The following is a 20,409-nucleotide window of genomic DNA, read 5'->3' on the forward strand; positions in this document are numbered from 1 at the left end:
TTGGTCATTCCTGTGCTCCCCACAGAGTCTAGAATGATAAGCAGAGTCGGTGCTCAAAAAAATATGTGGGGATCAAAGACCTTATTCTTGATCTCGCGGCATTAGGCTCTCAGAGTGGGCAAAATTATTCCTAAACCTTCTACTACAATTGCAGATACACATTACAACCTTGTAAGGGTTTCCTCCAAGCTAACCTCTATCTCCACAACTACCGTTTATTCTATCCGGGTGGCCACTGGCATGAGCTAGAAATCGGCCCTGCCTGCAAAGTCCTAAGACAAAGAATGAACTTCACACGTTAAGACACAAGACTAATTTGTTTATTTGGTGTGTTCTATAAGTTGAGGAGAGACATTTTGGGCAAATAAATAAATAAATAAAATCAGACAAACGGAGGCTTGAGGGCCCAGAGGGGGTGGGGGAGGGGCAGCGGAGTCTTTGCATAGTTCTAAACGAACAGAAGGTGGCAGCAGTAGGCAACGCGGATTCTCAGCAGAAATGCAGCACTTGCAAAAACCAGGGGCAGGAGGCTTTGAGAAAGGTCAGGAGGTGACTAACTATTTCTTTGCCATAGAGATCGCGGTGTGGAACGTTTGTCCTCTCTACCAAGGACGGGATGCGGTGTCCTACATGATCTGCCTGGGCGTCCCGTACCCCGTCATGCCTGCCTGGGAGGCGCCCTTGTTGCTGCCCATCTGTAGGCCGATCACGTTCTGTCCCTGGCGAAGCTGCTCCTCGGAAAATCCTCTCCGATTCTGCTGGGCTTTCCTGGGCGGAGGGAGTGAGATGGAATAATGTCATTTTGATAGTTTTCAAGTCCTTCCCAAGATACGCAGTTACACAGGCCTTAATGGGGTGGAGGTGGGGGGGGGGGGCACCAGGTAGAAGAGGAGGCCCCACCCGAGGCTACAGGCTGACCATGAACTATAGCCCTGTCCTGAACCATGCCCTACCATGATGCATGAGCTCCTACTCCTTAGAAGCCCAGATGGTTTTCTAGAATTTCCAGCAAAGATCAGTGGCTGCCTCTCTGGGGACAAACTCGCAGACAGATTTCCTGTCGCCCTCGCTCACACAGTTACTTCAAACCCTTATGAAAATTAAAATCAGTGCTTCTTACAGAGCATGTCATTGCTCCCATTCTGCCCTTCCCAGAAAAGGCCAAGGGTTAATGCTCCATCTTAGAGATGAAGGACCTGGGAGTTGTAAAGGGACATTTTTACTCTAGATAAGAAGTCAGCAGACTTCAATGAAGAGTCAGAGAGTAAATACTTTCGGTTTGGGGGCCTTAGAGGCCATGCTACGTCATTAATAAAGCTAGGACTAAAACCAGGATTTCAACTGGCCAGTATCTAGGAGGTTTTCAGACCAAATTCTTTTAAAATGACATAGACTTGCACCTTTTTGTAACGGTCAAGAAGAAAGAAGGGAGGGTTAGGGAGATGAAGAGTCAGTATCCGGTAGGACATTTCTCTTCCTCGCACAGAGTTATTGGGCTGAGTTCAAGCTCCCTAGCTATCCCCAACCCCCCAAAACAACAAAACAAGCCTCCTTAGGGAAAGGCCCTTTACTGACATGATTTATCATTTAGACCCGGCCACTTCTGAGAGTGAAAGAAAGCACTATTAATAAATACACCAGGACAGCAAGTATTAATCACCATCCCAGGCACCTAGGACATTGTCCCTTTGTTAAGTGGACGGATGATAGATTAGATAGATAGATAGATAGATAGATAGATAGATAGATAGATAGATAGATAATAGATTCAGGGCTACTTGGGTCATAAAAAAAAACAAGTTCAGACATCAAGCCACCTCTGAGAAAAGCAAGTCAGTCCTGCTAAGTCTCGGGGAAACAGAACGTGGGCAGAGCTGGAGGACCCGGGTGTCTAGCAGGAAAGGCCTGATCACTTCTGCCTGGGCGGACGGTGCTGAGCATCAGCAGCAGTGTTCCCTTGCTCTGGGGGACTCAGCTATGGGGCCAGGAGTGCCCCTGGGCACTTTGTGTTGAAATAGCTTCTGGGAGCCACCAGGCTTCAGATGCTCCTTTTTGTTAGTCAATCTCTGCTCCAGGAGTGCTGAGAGGGATTTTACCTGTGAAACCAGGAGGGCTCTCCCCGGTAGCAGCCATCATCCTTGGTGACTGCCACGCTGCCTAGAGCCATTAGGGTCCTCTGCACAGCCGCCATGTCCTTCCCTGGAAACCAACGAAGAGATTGAAGCCAAGCATGTGTCAGGGCCAAGGAATCTGGAAAGACAGGCTGGACCTTCGGGAAGGAAGTTCTCATAGGAGGCTGCAGGTGACCACATTCAGGGGACAGGGATATCAGATACTTCTCAAAGTGGTCCAAAGGCAACCATAGCCAAAGTTCTCAGAAAGGAACAAAAAACCACCTGGCTTATTCTTTTCTATATGGTGCACAGCAGAGATGCCAGTTTCTAATCCATTCAGAGTTGCTGTATGAAGCAAACGTTCCAAGCCCTTAGCAGCTCAGATCAAGGTAGGTCCCTGACCTGAGCAGAGGCTCCGGTGTCCGTGGTTCTGCTATGGGCAGGCTGGCATGGTGGACTGTGGAAGAGGATTTTCCTCAGGAAAGAGAAACAGAGACTGGAAAGAAACTGGTTGGATGGATTAACTGCCCTGAACCCCAGGTGGCTTCTCTCTTTCACTTTATCTGGGTTAAAAGGATCTAAAATCACCCATGTGCATCAAATTGAGTATTCACACAGCTGTTTGGGCTGGAACCCTGGCAAATGAAGAAAAACAAATCAACACAGAAAGCACTCAATGTGACACAAATGACAAGCCCTTTATTTTGTGGGGCTTGAAGGAGTCAGTGGAGACAATAAATAACTGGTGGGGCGGGGGGAGAGAGAGAGAGAGAGAGAGAGAGAGAGAGAGAGAGAGCTGTGCCTACAGGAGGGGAAGCACTGTTAGCCGAGGAGCCCAGTGACCCTTACCCCACGGAGAAGGCAATGGGACCCTCTGGGTCAGCCTGCTCCTCCCACCTTTTCTCCCTGCCCCCCTTCCAGTTGACTGACATGTCCCAGACTGAGAAAGATGCTACTGTGTGCTTAGTCCTGCAATTTAGAACCAGACCCACGGTCCATGCAAGCCAAGTGTGATGTGCAAAAGCTAAGGCACGGGGTTAGAAAGGCAGGCAGCATTCGGCACGGTGGGGAGCTGGGAAAGTTAAAGGCCATGCTAAAAGGCTCTCTTTAGACTGAGTGAAGCATCTGGGGTCTGTCCAGCCCAGCTGCTGTAGCTCAGTCACTGGGAAACACAGAATTCTGGGGGAAAGGCAGACAGAAAGTGAGAATGGTGTATGACTCTAATAAAATATAAGCAATTAAGGCTCACAGAGGAAGTCCAGTTCAGGATGTTCATTTATTCAACGATGAGAAAGACAGCAGATCCTTTTTTCCTCGTCTCTCTCCTCCATCCCATTAACCATGGAGTGATTTCCTGAATCCTGAGGTCTTGTGGGACTGGTTAATGGATACAGGAATAAAATACTCTCAATTGGAGAGTCCCCAAGACTCAAGGGACAGCTGGGGTAGTGGAGAAGGGAGAATCTGGGCAGCAGATGGAAGGAAGAGGGCATAGGAATACTGAGAATGAAGACAGAGGAAACACAGAGGTGGTTATTAGCATGATTCGTCTCTTCTGCAGATGAAAAACATTTCTGTAACTGTCACTGAATAACAGGATACTTTAAAAAAAAATAGAACTGTAGTGATGATATTCTGAAGGATCATTCTGGGAAGAGAGAGGGAGAGGATTTGATTGAAGTAATGAGTCATTAAAGAGAACCCAGAGAAATGATTAAGCACAGGGGGGAGTAGGAAGGCTGGATGTATCGCATCTCTATTCATACAAAGAGCACAGAGGAACTGTTCTCAATGGTTAGAAGCAATAGGCCCGGTGTGTCCAGGTTCCAGGAACTCAGCCACAGACCCAGCCTCCTGCACAGGTAGCTGGCTAATGTATACACTACCTGAGCCCAAACAGGGTGGAGGGAACTAAGTTGAGGGCAAAAGGAAGATATTCAAGAAACTAGAACTATAAATACCATCCCACCCTCATCCCAAAGAATGGAAAAGGAAGCAATCAGATGACTCAGGCAAAAGAAGCCAGGGAAGGAGAACTTGGACAGGCACAACATGCAGAGGTTTTCCTTAAGAGAGTTCCCAAGGCAAAAGATTTTATATAAATTATAAGCAAGATACTTTAGTATACGTGACATCGACCCCGTGGAATTGATGTTATTCCTCCCCATGTGGGAATAGAAAAACCAATTCAGCCCTGGCCAGTTTGGCTCAGCGGTTGAGCGTCAGCCTGTGGGCCAGAGAGTCCTGGGTTCAGTTCCTGCTAGGGGCACGTACCACAAAAGAAAAAAAAAAACAATTCAGAGAGATTAACTAACATGCCCAGAGTCACTCTCCATGTAATGGGACCCGGCTCTAGCTCTGGTGTCTGAAAATAAAGCCCACAAGCTGTCTAGCAGGCCACCCTACATGGGTCCCCATGGCAGGCTGGTGGAGACCCAGTGACCAGGGATGATCTGAAGGGATGGCAGTGGCTGCTTCAGTGCCAGGCCAGAGTGAACACACTGGGAAGAGGAAACTGGGGCACAGTTCTTGGACCCCACAAGATCAAGGGAACCAACCCTGAATGGCAGTAAGTCTTTGAGTATTTTGGTCTGAAATAATGTCTCCAGGTCTCAACTCAAATAAGAGTGAAGCATTTGGGGCCTGGAGTCCCCCATCAGTGTGCAGATCAAGTGAATTATTGTCAAGATTCTAAAGAACATAATGAACAGAAATCTGTGCCTGTAACTAGTTCCTGTCTGGCTCGTTTTCTTGTCATGTCGGGTGAGTTTCCTAGCGGATGCTCCCGTGAGGGACCCCAGCACCCTCGGGCTGACAAGCCGGCACGAGAGCCCCTGCCAGCCCGCCTCTCTGGCAGTGCAGAAGCCAGACCAAGTGCTGAGGCGGGAAAGGGGCCGCTGGTGGAGGCTGGGTCCTGTCACTGGGGGTCAAAGCTTGAAATGTCTAAAGGAGCAGGGAGGTGAGCAGTATCTGTGACGTGTGCCAGGGAGAAAGCAACAAAAGCCAAGCTGCTTGTGGCACCACCAGGTGAACCATCTGCCTAGAGCAAAGCCTGCTTCGGGCCAGGGCTCCCCAAGCATCTTGGGTGATTTATGGGATGATGCAGGGGATTTCTTTTGGTACATGTCCCTACTGGGAACCGAACCCGGGACTCTCTGGTCTGCAGGCGGACGCTCCAACCGCTGAGCCAAACCGGCCAGGGCCACAGGGGATCTCTTTAAAAATATGAAAGTTGAGGCCATTCCTGGAGAGACTGATTCGGCAGGCCTGGGGTGGGGCCTGGGAGTTTATATTTTTAATAAGTTCCATCAGGCAAGTTTGAGGAACATGGGTTTCACCTGGTGATGCCCAAACACGATTGGTCATCAGAATTACCTGAGAATCTTAAAAATTCAGGTTCTGGTGCAATCTCCCGAGATGGTTCTGATGCAGCCAGATCGGATAGGCAAGCCCTGCTCCAATTCTTTGCTTTTCAATTTCTTTAAAAAAATCCATATGGCCCTGGCCAGTTTGGCTTAGCGGTTAGAGCGTCCGCCTGCGGTCCGGAGAGACCCGGGTTCGGTTCCTGCTAAGGGCATGTACCTCGGTTGCAGTTTGTCCCCGGCCCTGGTTGGTCGTGCGAGTGGCAGCCACTCGATGTGTCCCTTTCACATCGATGTTTCCCTCTCTCTCCCTCCCACTCTGTCTGTACAAAAAATGGAAAAATGTCCTCGGATGAGGATTAAAAAAAAAATCCATATGCCTGGCATGTGGTAAGTACTAAATAATATTTGTTAAGCAATAACTGCTTCCTTCGGAGAGATCTTCTACAAAGTCAATTAGTAAAAATCAATAATGAGAAGGAGCTCTGCTCCCTGGAAACTGCCCCAGGCACTTTGGCAAGACAGCTTGAAAACCACTGCTCAAGGCTATTCTTCCAAGAAAAAAAAAGACTAGTCCTAAAAGAAACACCAGCTAGGTGCTGGAAATTTTCTAGGTGCTCGAGAGCAGAAATGAGACAGTCCTGGTGGTGACCTGAGAATGAGACCACTGGCCTTAAGGGTCGTGACGCATGAAAGCTGAGAGGCCACATGTGCATTAACAGCTCGGAGTTTTAATCCGGCTCCTGGAGTCTTCCAGCCCCCTATCACCGCGGAAGTTCATCAGACACCGACATTGTAAAAACAGATGGTGGCACAGTCGCTGGCTCCCCTGTCTCACCGCAAACCTTTTCAGAGAGTCTCAGATAGCAACTGGCACTTCCGCTGACAACAGACTGGCCCTGTCCCCTGCATCATCACAGTGCAGTGTTTCTCCATGTGTGGTCTCTGCTCCACGCTGCTGGGTGGTCACCTCTGCGGAGCGGGGCCAAGGGTTCTGCGTTGTAAGGACACCTGGCCCAACCCAGGGGTTCTTATTGCCCATAAGGTTTGAGGGCCATCACCCTAAAGATACTAAAACAAAGATACTGTTCTCTTACATTTTTTTTTAATCCTCATCTGAGGACATTTTTCCATTTTTGTTCAGATAGAGTGGGAGGGGGAGAGAGAGAGAGAGAGAGAGACATCGATGCGAAAGGGACACATCGAGTGGCTGCCTCCCACACAACCAGGGCCGGGAACAAACTGCAACTGAGGTACGTGCCCTTAGCGGGAACCAAACCCTGGTCTCTCTGGACCGCAGGCCGACGCTCTAACCGCTGAGCCAAACCGGCCAGGGTTGTTCTCTTACATTTTTAAAAATTACTTTCATGGTAGCTTATGCATATCTCTGAAAAAACAACAACAAATAAACAGAACAGTAAAAAGGAAGAAAAACGGCCAGAGAGATATCATATTGGTGGGGAAAATCAGGTTGGATACTCTACTTTTAATACTTAAAAATCAGTCTTATAGTCAAAATTCTGCTTCAGGGCTTCTTCCATATTATATCAATTTTGACTCTTCCTTGCAATCTTAGATTACTAGCGTTTTTCATCTTTCTAGGACTTACAGAGAAAGCAATCTGTGGATGAAGGAACCGTTTCGTACTTCCCTGGGTAATAACTTAGGCATAGTCCCCAATTCTCCACTCAAGATAGGGTCAATGGAGAAATGTCAGAGGATAGGCTGGGCTTGCATTGTGGGTTTTATAAATTTTTGTTGCTTGTCTCCCTAGAGAAATTCTCTAGGGCAGTGGTTCTCAAAGTGGGGGTCCCAGACCAGCAGAAGCAGCATCACCTATGAATTGGTTAGAAGTGCCAATTCCTAGGCCCTACTTTCCACTTAATACCTCAGAAACTCTGGGGCTGGGCCCAGCAATCTGTTTTAACAAGGCAATTCTGATGCACACCAGAGGTTTGAGAACCCCTGCTGGGGGGAAAACCAGCCAAACCCAGTTGTGAGCAGCACTTGGAATACATGCCGTAAAGGCTGTTCTGATAGAAAAGGATGCTTCAAGCAGGAGGCATCTGTGGAATCTCAAGTCACTACGGGCACCGCACAATATCCCAAAATATCTCTCAAATTGGGTGAAATGTCTCTCTGCTCTGCTGTTGAGGAATGACACATTCAGTGACACCTCAGAGAATATATTTGGATCTTTCATGCACTCCACCCCTGGATGTACTCACCTCCTCCCAGATCCCGTTGTCCGGGAGGGGAACAGGGAGGCATGACAAGACCATGTGTCTAGGATCATCGTCAGTAGAATCACTGAGAAGAGTAATCAGATCGGATTGATCTTTGAATCTTGCTTCCTCTAACATTCTAGAATTTCACATGTGTAACGCTCACCACATATGCAAAGAAACCACAAAGGTTAGTTGTTGATGGACTTTGAGTAGGGGGAAGAAGCCCGCATTCATTAGGGGTCTATTAGGCATTTTACACATTTCATCCTCACAAGAACCCTCTGAGGGAGGAACTAGACCTGTTTACAGAGAAGGGAGCTGAGGGTTTGAGAAGCTAATCAGCTCAAACAAGGTCACACAACTAGGATGTAGGTAAAGAAGAGCCTCAGCCCATCTCCCTGGCTCCCAAACTCATGCTCTTTCCACTGTACCAAGGCCTTCTGGGTCTGGAATTGGGGAAAGACACGGAGATGGGAATGACCAGATGGTGGAAACAAGTCAGTAAAGTGCCGTGCAAAGCCCTCCTCCCGCACTGGTGAATGGCCAATGAAGTGAGGGCAAAGGTCATCCAGGCTACCCCACCAGCTTCTGTGTGAAGCCCTTAACAAAATCATTTGTTACAAGACAGAATTTGTGCCTTTCCAGCCTTGCTCCTGTGATTAGTCTTTTAAAAAGGCCAGGCCAATGACAGCAGTAATTTTTACATTTATTTTACTCTATTATTGCCAGGCACTATGCTAAACAGTTCTCATGCATTATCTCACTTACTCCTCATATCAACCCTGTGAAATAGGCATAATCATTCCTGTTTTACAGCTGAGGAAATCGAAGCTTAGAAACGTTCATTGATATGTGAGGGAGCAGAGCTTTGAACCACACAGTCTAATTTCTGACTCACTTGACTACCTTCCAGGATAGGTGTTCGTTGGGTCTGTCTGACCAGCATACTCACTAGCCCTCATGTGTTCTCTCTTTTATACACACACACACACACACACACACACACACACACACACACACACCCTTTTCTTGTTCCTCCCTTTCTCTCCTTCCCCCTTCCTCTTTCAAAATGCTGAAATCTATTCTCCAGTTTTCTCTCCTCTGAGTTGCTGACAGCTGAGACACCCTGCCCTTTCCAGTGGCCCTGGGGCAAATCTGAAACTCTCATCCAAGAGAGACTTAACCAGTTCCCTCCCATTGCTCTGAGCACCCGACTCCTTCCACAGCACCAGCTTCCTTCCAGAGGAACTTCAGCAGTCTTGTCTATCATATCCCTGTGGATGGGTTGTTTTCTGCACCATTCAGCCCTAGGTTCCTTTTTAAAGCCTGAATCTTTTCATTCTGGTTGCCCCCATTCCATTCCAAACATCTCCCATTGCATCTACAATGGTTTTCAGGATAGCAGGTACCTCTGCCCATCTAGATGACTGAAGCCTAAATGAGAAGGCACTTGGCAAGCCTGGGCTCCTGCAGCTTTATATGTCTGTGGCACGGGCAGCACAGAGTCGGGGGAAGCCATGGGCAAGTGCAGCCCTACTTGGAAAGATGCCGGGCTGGAGGAGGGGGCTGAGAAGTGTCTAGCGTCAAATGCCTGCAGAGGAGGCAGAGAAGTACTCAGGCAAGGAGGGCTGGACCTGCAGGAGCCACGGATATGTGCACAGAATCAGGAATGAATGTGAGTGACTGGAAATCACAGTCAGGGTGTAGAACAGTGGGGTGGCACTAAGCTGAACAGATGGCTAGTCCAATAGCTTGTATACAAACATGTACACGCTCAAACACACACAGAGACACATGCTAACCACACCTTGCAGCATCCCTCTGATGCCAGCATACTCATCCCCAAACTCATGAGTGACAACAGCTCTTACAGAAAGGACCCAGCCTCAGCTGCTCAGCCCACACGTTGTACTATGGGTCTCACTGCTGGGCTTGCTAGGGCCGCTGCCCCTCCCCCTCTTCTGCTCAAAGAAACCCACCTTCCACCTCTTGCTCCACTACCTTGTAACCAGCGCTGGCTGGCCTGAGCTTCAGACGGTGATCCTGGGGGGTATCAAGTATCCCCTCTAACACTTAGAATGAATCTCCCTGAATACAGTCTTCAGTTACTTCTCCATGGCAAGGGCTACCACACCCTGGGGCCTCTAGAGGCCATCTTGACCCTGCTAAGCATCTGCTTTCCTATGGCCAGCTACCTCTACCTATTTCAGGAGATACCTGTAGCAGATCAGCCCCAGCATCCTTGGAGGGGGTTTCCTCCCTTATTTCCTTTGAAGCCCCATTCTTCTTCTGCCCTGGGTGCAACACCCCTCTGTGTCTGCTGTGTTTACTTTTCCTAGGAGCATTAACCTGTCCTGGAGTCCATCTGTCCACTCCCCTATCTCATGCCTCTCAACCTCCCTCTTCACTAAGAGGTTCTAACGCACAGGGCTGGGCAGGTGGTTATACCTCCGCCTGCTCTGTTTATCAAGGACCATTCCTGCTTATATCCCTTCCCCTCACTGTCAGCACCTCCTGGGTGTAAAAGTTCATCTGTATAGTCTTTGGAAAAGGGGGAAAAGTGAGCAAAGCATCCTCAGTAATGGAAAGACAGAAAAGCACCCTAGGGATCCACACCTCCCAGGTTCTTCATCCTCCTGCACTTCTTGCACTTGGGGGGCCTCATGAGGCCCCTTCCATTTACACAAACCCCCTTGTTAGTGCAGGGGCTCTAGCCTTTTGTCCCACACACCCCTGACTTACTCTTCTCTTCTTCAGCCTCACCCATCACCATCATGACTCAAGATCACGCTCATAGTGTAGGTGAAGGCAACAGCCTCCTGGCCAGAGCGTGGCATACAGACTAGTTAAAGCTTTGCTCTTTGGCATCAGAGAGGCTGTGTTTGAATCCTGGCTCTGCTAATTACAGCCAAATGATGTTCACAGGTAATTATGGGCAAGCTCCAGTTTTGTCATCTATGAAATGGGCAAATTAATAACATTTTAATAACTTTGGAGAACTGTAGGAGAATTGACTGGCAGTGTGTAGTAAAGCACTGGGACCATGCCCAGCACATAGGAAAATATCAATACGCAGGCGCTTTCTTTATTAGCCACAGACACTCTTCAGAGTTTCGGTCTAAAAAGAAAGCTTCAACTGTAACATTCAGTTCATGGGGACTTGGAGCCAAGTGCCCATGAAGTCAAGGGCCTGGCCTGCAGGTCTGGATACCCGGTTTCTAAGTAATGGCAAACACAAGGAATACTGGTGGGCATCTTAGAATTTTCACTATTCATCTGTGAGGGAAACAGGAAATGCCAGCTCTCTGCCTGACACAGAGGGGGGTGTGAGGGTTAAGGAGGCAATGGTTTCTTTATAAATTGTTTAGTAGAACGGTCTCTGCTAGAAATCTATTTCAACCATCATCTGAATGTCCCTTCAAATCTCATTGTCTATTGATCACAGGAAAGCAACCCCATTCTGCCTGTCAGCAGAATTATTCGGGTCACTGCCCTAAGCATTCTATTGGTTGGGCCACTGATGACAGCCAGTGAGCAGGAGAGAGCAGAGTGAACCTGGAAACCCTGTGTCTCCCTCTGTCTGGGCCAGCCCAGGGGGAACAGCTGCAATGGATGGGCACCTACATTTGGGCTCAGGGGGCCATTCAGCACTATGACCAAAGGTCCCAAATTCTCTGGTAGTGCCTCCATTCACGTCATGTCCCCAATAAGGGTGGATTGTTAAATATGTCCAGAAATGTGATTTGATTTTTATGCCTCTTAAGGTTTCTTAATCAAGTCAATTTGCAAATGTGAAAGGAGAAATAATTTGTCAAACTCTCGGAGAGAATACATATCTGGAAGGCATAGTCACCAAGCTCCCAGATAAGTTTAGTAAATGGTTGAAGTGCTATTTATTTCTCAGATTGAATGACAAAATTGCACCAGGTGGCTTTGTCTATGAGCCCCGCTGCTGGTGAGTCAGAAACACACACACACACACACACACACACCACTCTCTTCCAGCAGCTATCATTTGTTCAGAAAGAGTACCATGTTCTCACAGCAGGAATGAAAGGCATCCATGTGACCACTTTAGCTTCCTCCCTCTTTATTCCCTAGTGTGCTTAGGTCCCCGCTCTGTCCGGGGTGGGCATTCCTTTGGACGAAGATACCCCTTTCAATAGAACATCATAAAGGGGAGGCTGACAGCACCCCCAGGTGACAGCTGGTACCGCCCCCCCCCCCCACACACACACACACTGACACAGGGAAGAACATTGTGAGGAGGTTTCACAAAGAAATGGGCAGGGGGAGGGAGAGGGGAGAACAGGGCTGTTTACCTTCCCATAAATCCACTGTTTGAAAAATGTCAGTGGTCCTGACGCCATAGATCTCTGCAGCTTTTAGGAACTGGGAGATCTGCTCCATCTGCTTAAAAGCCATCTTGGACTCTGAGATCTTGGCAATGGGCTCTTGTCCAGGTGGGTATAAACTGTTTATCAGCTTGCATAGGACCTGAGGGAAGAAGGGAGGGACACCATCAATTTTCCCTTCCTATTTACTCATCATTAATGCAAAGGGAACCCTTACCCCTCCCCCAACTCCCCCATCCCAGGACACAGTTGATAGGTTTGGGCACAGGCAAGTCTTGGGCCCCAGGAAAGCATGGGCTCTGGGCTGGGTGGCCAGGCAACCATACCAAACCCCAAAGGCCCAGGCAACCCCATTCCCAGGGCCACTGCTGACCTCAGTGAGCACAGTAGCCCTGGAATCCCCTTCTGTCCTTGCTCCTCCCTTCCTTTTTCTGGGTGAGGGGTCAGAATGTTTACAGATAGGGAAGGATGTGCCAGGACGAGGCCATGATTCCAGACTTCAGTGCAGGGATGAGCTAGTGGTGGCACCCAGGGTGATCAAATTATAGAATCTAAGATTATTTCTGCTATCAAAAGGCAGATCCGAATCCAGCTTCAGTAACTCATCTCCTTTGTGTTAATGATGTGTACACGAACCGAACTGGGTACCCTCCTCCCAGATACCTAACCCAAGTGCTGGGCAACCCAACATAAGTGTGGGTAGCAGTTATGTAATAACAGTTAATCACACCCTGCAGAGAAAGATGGGCTCCTTTGAATCAGCAGAGCTGGAGTCCCCGATTCCCCAAAACACGGAGCTTCTGGTTAGACAAGCAGTTATCAAATAAGGATTCCCTTCAGTTTCCTGAGAACCCCTCCAGTCACCACAGGGACATTGTGCACCTCCAGGAAGCAGGCTCTGGGAAGGAAGGTGGTTAGTCTCCCCCTCTCCTTTGTTTTACTATGTAACCAACCATTCCCTTGGGGAAGAAATGGCCCCAGATGAGCTGATGCACCGAAAAGGCTGGAGAGACCTCAAGGAAATACTTATCTCTATTCTCACTGGAAGAGCAAACGGGCTTCGGATTTGCCAACAACTCAGAAGGAAGCTGTGCTGTTCGGTGGGTGAAGAATCCTCTGCGCTAGCTAGCTAGGGAATTGTGCAGGGGGCCCAGGTCTTCCAACCCCGAAGACATAGAGGTAGTTCCATCCCCTCCCCAGGGAACACAAGGAGGGCAGCAGCCGCTCCGCCCGCAGCCTCACCTGGAAAGAGAAGGCCCTGGAGGGTTTCCCTGCCCACCGAGTTCGCCGTCCTTACCGTCCCGTCCATTAACCACTGCTGGAAATGGGTCCTGCCGGGGGGCGGGTGCTCTATGTCCTCAGCGCACTGCAGGATAATCCAGTCCACCAGCTTGTTCTCCAGGTCCGCGTCGTACTTCTGCTCGATCTTCTCCTGCACCTCTCGGCTTAAGCCGTAGCTCGGGCCCCTGTTAGCCATCTCTAGGAGAGAAGAGAGGACACGCGCGGCATCCACACAATAGCGGCCGGCTCCCTGCGCACGGGCGGGGAGGTGGCTGGGCCGCCGGCCCCGCGGAGCGAAGCGGGCAGAAAGCCGGGCGTGGTTTAAATCAAGGAGCCAATGAAGCCACTGGGGTTTCACCTTCAAACAAGAAAGAAAAGCGCAGCCACGCGCCAGTGACTCTAGAATAAAGCCCCTGCGGGTCCAGGGGTGGGGAGGGGTGCTGGAACCCGCCTCTTGGTCCCGCCTATCAACCAGATGCGATGAGGTACAAGGACTCACGATCACAATCGAGGCTGAACCCCCAGGCAGCAAGGGGGCTGGGTGGTCGTTTCTTCCCCCCTCCAGTAGCACTTTGCCAAGGCAGGAGCCGTGAGATGGGAACGAGCCGGTGATTAACAGGCAGAAGGGAAGGCCGCCTTGACGCTCAGCTGCTGATGCTGCATGGCGTTTGCAAGAAGGGTGCACTGATTCGATTCTCTCCGGGCTGAGGAGGGTCATACCAGGGCCGTTGCTAAGAGCCCTCCAAAAAGCCAGCCCTCTCATGTGTCAGTCAAGCCCGCAGCCCCCCTCCCGCGGAGAGCTTGTTTCTCAGCTGCACAATTCTTTCCCCCGCTCTGGGGGAGGCCGCCCCGTTGTATCCCAGGCCCACACACAGCTGCACAGGGGAGGGAGGAGGCCTGGGAGAGGGTCCATTCAGTCAGCTGTCCATCTGTCAGGATTGCCAAGCCACTTTCCCCCGCCCTGAGGGAACAGTTGTCTGGCAGGACACGACAGGAGGGGCTGAGAGCTGCAACCATCAACTTACTCCGCTGCCAGCCAGATTTCATCCAGAAACTTCCACCCTGGTGGGAAACTGGCCTCAGTTTGACTTATTCAAGGAATGTAGCCTTTTTTTTTTTACAGAAAGATACTAAGAGCATGTTTTATACAGTAAAACGAGCTCAATATGCTAAGAACTCTTGTAATAAAAGATTTGGATAGATTTTGATTATTTTAATTAAGGAACAGTAAAGGACAAGTGATATACTCTCAGTGGTAACTGAATATTTGATATTAGCAAATAAGACTTCAGGAGAAATCATCGGACTTAAGTTGGCCTGAAATTTTTATAACTGTTAAAGGGTTTGACAGTTTATCTTCCTAGACTGGGAGTAAAGATTGTCTTACTGGTTTTGTGTAATTCTCTGGGTACTTATCATGAGATAATTTGTTCTCTGGTTCATTCAACAGAGTTTTTGAGCACTTACCTATGTCAAGTACTGTGCTCGAGAGGAATAAAGTAGAATTCTTACATCTGAAAAGATGGATCAATGGACTCAGGCACATTAGAAAAAGCCCTTCTAGTACATGGGATGGTGATCTTTGTTTCTGTGGGAAATTGATTAGAAGCTATGCAGGAAATGACTCCTCGAATAATACATGTGTTGAGAAAAATCTACTGCCGGCTGGGGCCTGGACTAGTGAAAATTTAATTACATAGTACATGCGTGACTGGTGCGCCTGAGAAAAGACTTAGTGTTCAGTAGTTGAAGGCCTAGGAGAGAGAATCTGAAAAACCAAGGATTGTGGAGAGTCCAGAGCTTGCAGGAGAGCAGTGAATTTAGAAAACAGCACAAGGGCTGACCAACCCAGTTGCTGAGCTGCGTGAAATTCTCAGTTGAAGAAGCTCGAAAGACAACAGAACCCTCTCAGAGACTTGGAGCTTAGGGAAAGGGCAGGAAAACTGTCAGCAGAATTTTGAAAGGCACTGAGTTGCATCATGGGTGGCAGCAATATGGTCAATTCCAACCTGAGACTAAGGAAAGGGAAGCCCAGGCAGAAGGTATGTCCCTTTCTCTGTGGCTGGAATTGTTCTAAGGAAGATGTTGGTTTGTTAATATAGGTAGAAACAATTCTAAAAGATGTACATCTGCCCCTTCTTTTATATCTTTTTTTCAGACTGTTTTGCAGATCTTTTGAACCCAAAGATTTCTTCCCATTGTAACAAAATAACTAGGTGCTTTAAGTGAATACTTGAACTCAAGGTTCTGGAGAGGATACAGTGGCAAAGAGGGGAAGGTATAGATGAGATGTGTCCAGAAATCCACAGGAAGCCATTAAAGGGAAAAAAACACACAAAAAAACTTGATTCCCTAGAGGAGTGACTGTGGAATTCGGCTCAACCCTGTATTTCCTGAGTGCCTACTACTATTATAGTTACTTTTTCAGCAACATTTTAAAGGCCTCTATATCTGAGATTTTAAAAAATGAATGAGACATGGCAACATAGTTTAGTAGCTAAGTTAAACTTGTAAACAATAAATGCCAGCCAGGTATCATGCTGAAATGATGTACAAGGGGCTAAGGTATAATTATATTAGAGGAAGGGGTAGGGGGTTAGGAATGACTTTAAGTCATAAACAATGAAGATGTGTTCGCCAGGTGACTGGGGCAAGATATTTGCCAGGTGGATGGTTGAGGCAGAGGGGATAAGAAATGTCAGTGGCAAAGGTGAAAATGATCTGATATTCACAAAGCATAGGGTTAAAGGGAAGAGACACACAGTAACAAAACAAACAAACAAACAAAATTAGGCTGTGATGTCAGGCAGGCTCCTGATCATAAAGTAGTGTGGTTGCAAGTGCCCGTGGTTAAATTTTCAGGAATTTGAGGACCAGTTGTTAAATTCAGCCATTATAAGCAATTGAATCATATAAAATTACACTTGAATAAATTATATTATAAACCAATGTCAAATACTCAAAACAGATCATTTTCTAATTTATTTGGCTTCATTTTGATAGTACCTATGTTTTTGAGGATATTTATGCTTATTGTCTATATATAGTTGTCTACGGAAGACTGTACAGCCTAAGAAACAATCTTATAAGAAATTATTTGAACCAAACCAACAACAATGACCAGGAAGCAAAATCTCAAGAGATCAAGAAAACACTCTGGAGAAGGGCAGTTCTGCAACTTACTTTCTACATTAGAATCAAAGAAGGCAATGGGAAATGTTCCGCGACATCCATGGTGGTAGACGAGGAAATCTGGGTCTGGCAAAGAATATTCCTCTGCTATTTCAAAGGTATGTTATTTTAGATGCACAAAGACAATAGATAATTTCAAAGGTAAAGGCTGACTTTTGTCAAGGAAGCCACAGGACCAGGACATGACTACACCCATGACCCACTTTTAGTTAGGAATTTTTATGTTCAGACCACCCTGTCTCTGTGTTTGTAAGGCCCATCATGCGGGCTTCCCCTGAGCTTGTCAGGTTTAGTATATGACCCCTTTTTTATCCATATAATGTATATGCTACATAACGATGTGTTACTGACCACTTCTTCCCAGCTTCCTCGTATTCAATGACGTCACAGTGGTAGCATGAAACCAGTCAAGACAAGACTCTTCCTGCCATGAATCAGTGCTCCTCATCTTACCACCCCACACTGGAAATCTGGACTTATGTATCATGCAGTAGAATTTGTGGTTCCCCACCCCCCCACCCCACCCATAGGGAAAGAGAACCATCAGTTCTGATTTGGGTGAAGGAAAGGAACAGCTTCAGATGACTCACATGTTTGACTTGTCATCAGGGGCAATGGTGGTGGTGTTTATTGTAAGGGACTGGTAGGTAGGGAGGTACATAAAGGGGGGAAGGATAATAAGGTTTGTAACTGCACTTGGTAGGTCCATGGTTCACGTCAGTTCATTAGGCAGTGGTTTTATGTAGTTGGAGCTCAGGAGAAAAGCCTGGAGTGGAGAAATGTACATGAGTCATCTACATGCAGGTAGCATGTAAAATCCAGAACATAGGTATGGTTGCTCAAGGTAAATAAGTTAAGTACTGAGGTCAGAATGAAAAGGGAATATTAACATTACAAGGTGGGTAAGGAGGAGGAGCCAGCAACACGGTAGATGTAGCATGGTCAGAGACATCTGCGGATAAGTAATGTCAAAGCCTCTAACCTCAACGGTCCTTTGAGAGAGGAGGCCGGCATATAAACTGAGAATCTCAAAAAAGTAAGTTTTATCCAAAAGGCATGAAGAGAATGCCTGCTTTTCATGAGAGAGCACAGAGGACCCAGCGACAAACTTGCTCGAAAGAGAGATGAAGATTAGTCAGGAAAGGCTTCACTGAGAGCCCATCATTTTTTTTTTTTTTTTCTCTTTATTGATTTTAAAGCGAGAGGAAGGGAGAGGGAGATAGAAACATCGATGAGAGAGAACATCGATAGGCTGCCTCCTGCATGCCCCCCACTGGGGTTTGGCCCACAACCTGGGCATGTGTCCTGACCGGGAATCGAACCGGCGACCTCTTGGTGCATGAGTCGATGCTCAACCACTGAGACACACTGTCTGGGCGAGAGTCCACCTTTGAGCTTCTTTTATCTGTAAGCAAAAGCCCCAGACAAGAGCCCAAATGGGAAAGAACCACTTCCTCAGGAGACATATTTGGTTAATAAAAATCGCCTGCCTTTTCCCTGGTATACTCTTGGAACATAGCAAGGCATCACAGTTTTCCATCAAACCAAGTTATGCATATATGATTGTGTTCTAAAATTAAAAAGTTACTCTTTTTAATCCTCACGCAAGAATATTTTTTCACTGACTTTTAGAGAGTGGAGGGGAGTGAGACACATCGAAGTGAGACAGACACATCAATTGGTTGCTTCCTGCACGAGGGGATCAAATCTGCAACCCAGGCACATACCCTTGATTAGCCATCGAACCCGCAAGCCTCTGGTCTGCAAGCCGACGCTCTCGCCGCTGAGTTAAACCATCCAGGGCTTAAAAGTTACTTTAGATTTGTATGTAAAGGAGTCTTAAATAAGTGGATCTAAATTTCACCCATCTTCCTCCAGAAAATAAAACTTTAGTTTTTTCTTTTGTAAACAGCCCCAAATTTAACGAATATTTACATATTTCTTGTGGGTGCTGCCCTGGAAATGGTTACGTGGTGGGTAATGTTCTCCTTGCTCTCTACCTCCTTTATAAATTCAGCTTGCCCAAAGCCCTCTGCCTCCGCCCCTCCACACAGGCCTTTCTCTTGGTTCCTTGGAACAGCATGTGCGGATGTCAGGAAATGCCTCCAAGCTCAGCAGATGCAGCAAAAGCAACGACAGTATATTACGTGGCCCCACAGAGCCTTCTTTCCACCGCACACACTGAGATTGTTTAGAGGGGCCACGTCGCTTTCTAAATAATTCAGAGGGGTCCCATGAGACAAGGCATTCGGGCTGCTGGCTGAGCATTTTCCTCACTGAATACATGGCAGGGAGTGGTTTTAGGGAGAAAAAAAGAGCTGTGGGGAAAAGTAAAAAAGAACACTTAAGTCATTAATAATGTACACTAAATCCCACGGATTCAAACGCCTATGGAATTTGTGGTACTACTCTTTGCAAAGCTAGATTAAATTTTAAAACAACTTTTTCTATCTTTAGATAGTGAGTTTCCCCCTCCCTGCTTTCCCTAACCATTCACAACACCGCGATTTAGGATCATGAGGTTAGGCAGGTCCAGTCCAGGACAGATTGAGAAGTCCGACTTCGCCTCCACTTTTGTTCCTGAACCCCCATGGATTGTGGTGATCATCAGTTTCCCATTGGACTGTGCTCTGTACATAATGAAAGCAAAAAAGTAGTGACTCCTTTGTGTTAATTGTTCTAATTGTGTTGTACTTAAGTCTTACACTGTATTATCTAGGTTTGTGTTGTCATTTTACAGGTAAGGAAACCTCAGGCTGTCACGGGGCAAGTGAATGGTGAGCCAGGATTTCAACCCCAGGTCTAGTCTGTCTGTAACCATTAATGTATGCTTCCTCTACGGATATACTATGAATCTGTAATCAGATTTATTATGTCTTATTAGTTATGAGAAAACTTTCATGGGCCGGGCCCTTTCCTCTTCTTCGTAATCCTCGCGCCTAGCAGTGACTGGAATAGCTACCCTGCCGTCCACTCTCAACTCCCTCCAGCACCAGGCAGTGGCACACACAATTCATGTTTTTAGTGCTATATGACTTTTGTTTGGTGTAACTCGTAGACTAGTTTTATTGCCTCGTAGGACATTAACCTGTTTTGTGTCTGTCAGGCATCCTACTCACAGGACTCGGCCTCTAGTTCTACTCATTGCTACCGTTCCAGTGAAAGGATACAAAGCAAAATTCGAAAAGCAAAAAGGACCCTGGGGTGAAATCTGGAAAAACTAGGCACAAGCATGGAAGAAGTCTTTCCCAGGGCTCACACAAGATGAGCGAAATCCCAGCATTGTGAGAGCACACATCAAATGCTGTCCACCAGGGAAGCGTGGTCGACGCAGTGCCGAGTTTTATTGGGAGCTGGTCACTTAGGCAGTCTCTGCCTGACACCTAGCAAAATTCCAGACTCCCAGAAGAAAGGGAGGTGTTCAGCACAACCATATTGTTTGCACAGACAAGTTTATGGACAGTGAGCTGCTTTTATCAGTACTGTGAACCCTCATAAAATTCAAGTTCCCAGACGCCAGCCAAGGGCCAACCTTGCAAGCAGGTCTCTGAAGATAAGTTGTCAGGCTGCTACGTTAACTCTTTTTGGCATAATTTTCTCCATTCTTTCTTCACGTTGTCAACTTTAAGTTTTACTTTGATAGACATGACCCAAGCAAGCTAAATAAAGTCCAACCAAACTTAAAAGCAAAAATACACCAACTCAATAATATCAAGACTGACCACCAGTTACCAAAACACACACACACACACAAACCTTTCTTATATGCACTTCCAAAAGTTCTCTAATTTAGAAGGCAATCGCTAGGCTATTTAAACTTAAGGCACATATTAATAAAAAAGAAATGTTTCTGCAGGTAGGCAATGCTATATAAAGA

At 47.3% G+C, this 20,409-nt stretch overlaps 1 protein-coding gene across 1 annotated transcript; it reads right to left on the minus strand.

Annotated features, from left to right (window-relative positions):
* Window positions 1-302: 302 nt before the first annotated feature.
* Window positions 303-13,824, minus strand: TAGLN3 (transgelin 3). The gene is made up of 4 exons (XM_036243143.1): window positions 13,357-13,824; window positions 12,027-12,201; window positions 2,097-2,199; window positions 303-768 (listed from the first exon to the last, which is right to left on the minus strand). The coding sequence occupies exons 1-4, from the start codon at window positions 13,534-13,536 to the stop codon at window positions 627-629; spliced, it is 600 nt and encodes a 199-aa protein (XP_036099036.1). The 5' UTR covers window positions 13,537-13,824; the 3' UTR covers window positions 303-626.
* Window positions 13,825-20,409: the final 6,585 nt, after the last annotated feature.

The sequence above is a fragment of the Molossus molossus genome, unplaced genomic scaffold (genome assembly GCF_014108415.1).
Source record: "Molossus molossus isolate mMolMol1 unplaced genomic scaffold, mMolMol1.p scaffold_m16_p_5, whole genome shotgun sequence".
In the NCBI taxonomy this organism is placed as follows: domain Eukaryota; kingdom Metazoa; phylum Chordata; class Mammalia; order Chiroptera; family Molossidae; genus Molossus; species Molossus molossus.

Excerpts from the sequence above, each read along its gene's own strand:
- TAGLN3 (XM_036243143.1), bottom strand. The coding sequence starts at position 13,536 with ATGGCTAACAGGGGCCCGAGCTACGGCTTAAGCCGAGAGGTGCAGGAG. Across the intron at positions 12,202-13,356 it reads AGTGGTTAATGGACGGGACG|GTCCTATGCAAGCTGATAAA; the intron begins GTAAGGACGGCG and ends TTCTTCCCTCAG. Across the intron at positions 769-2,096 it reads GAGCCCTCCTGGTTTCACAG|GAAAGCCCAGCAGAATCGGA; the intron begins GTAAAATCCCTC and ends CCCTCCGCCCAG.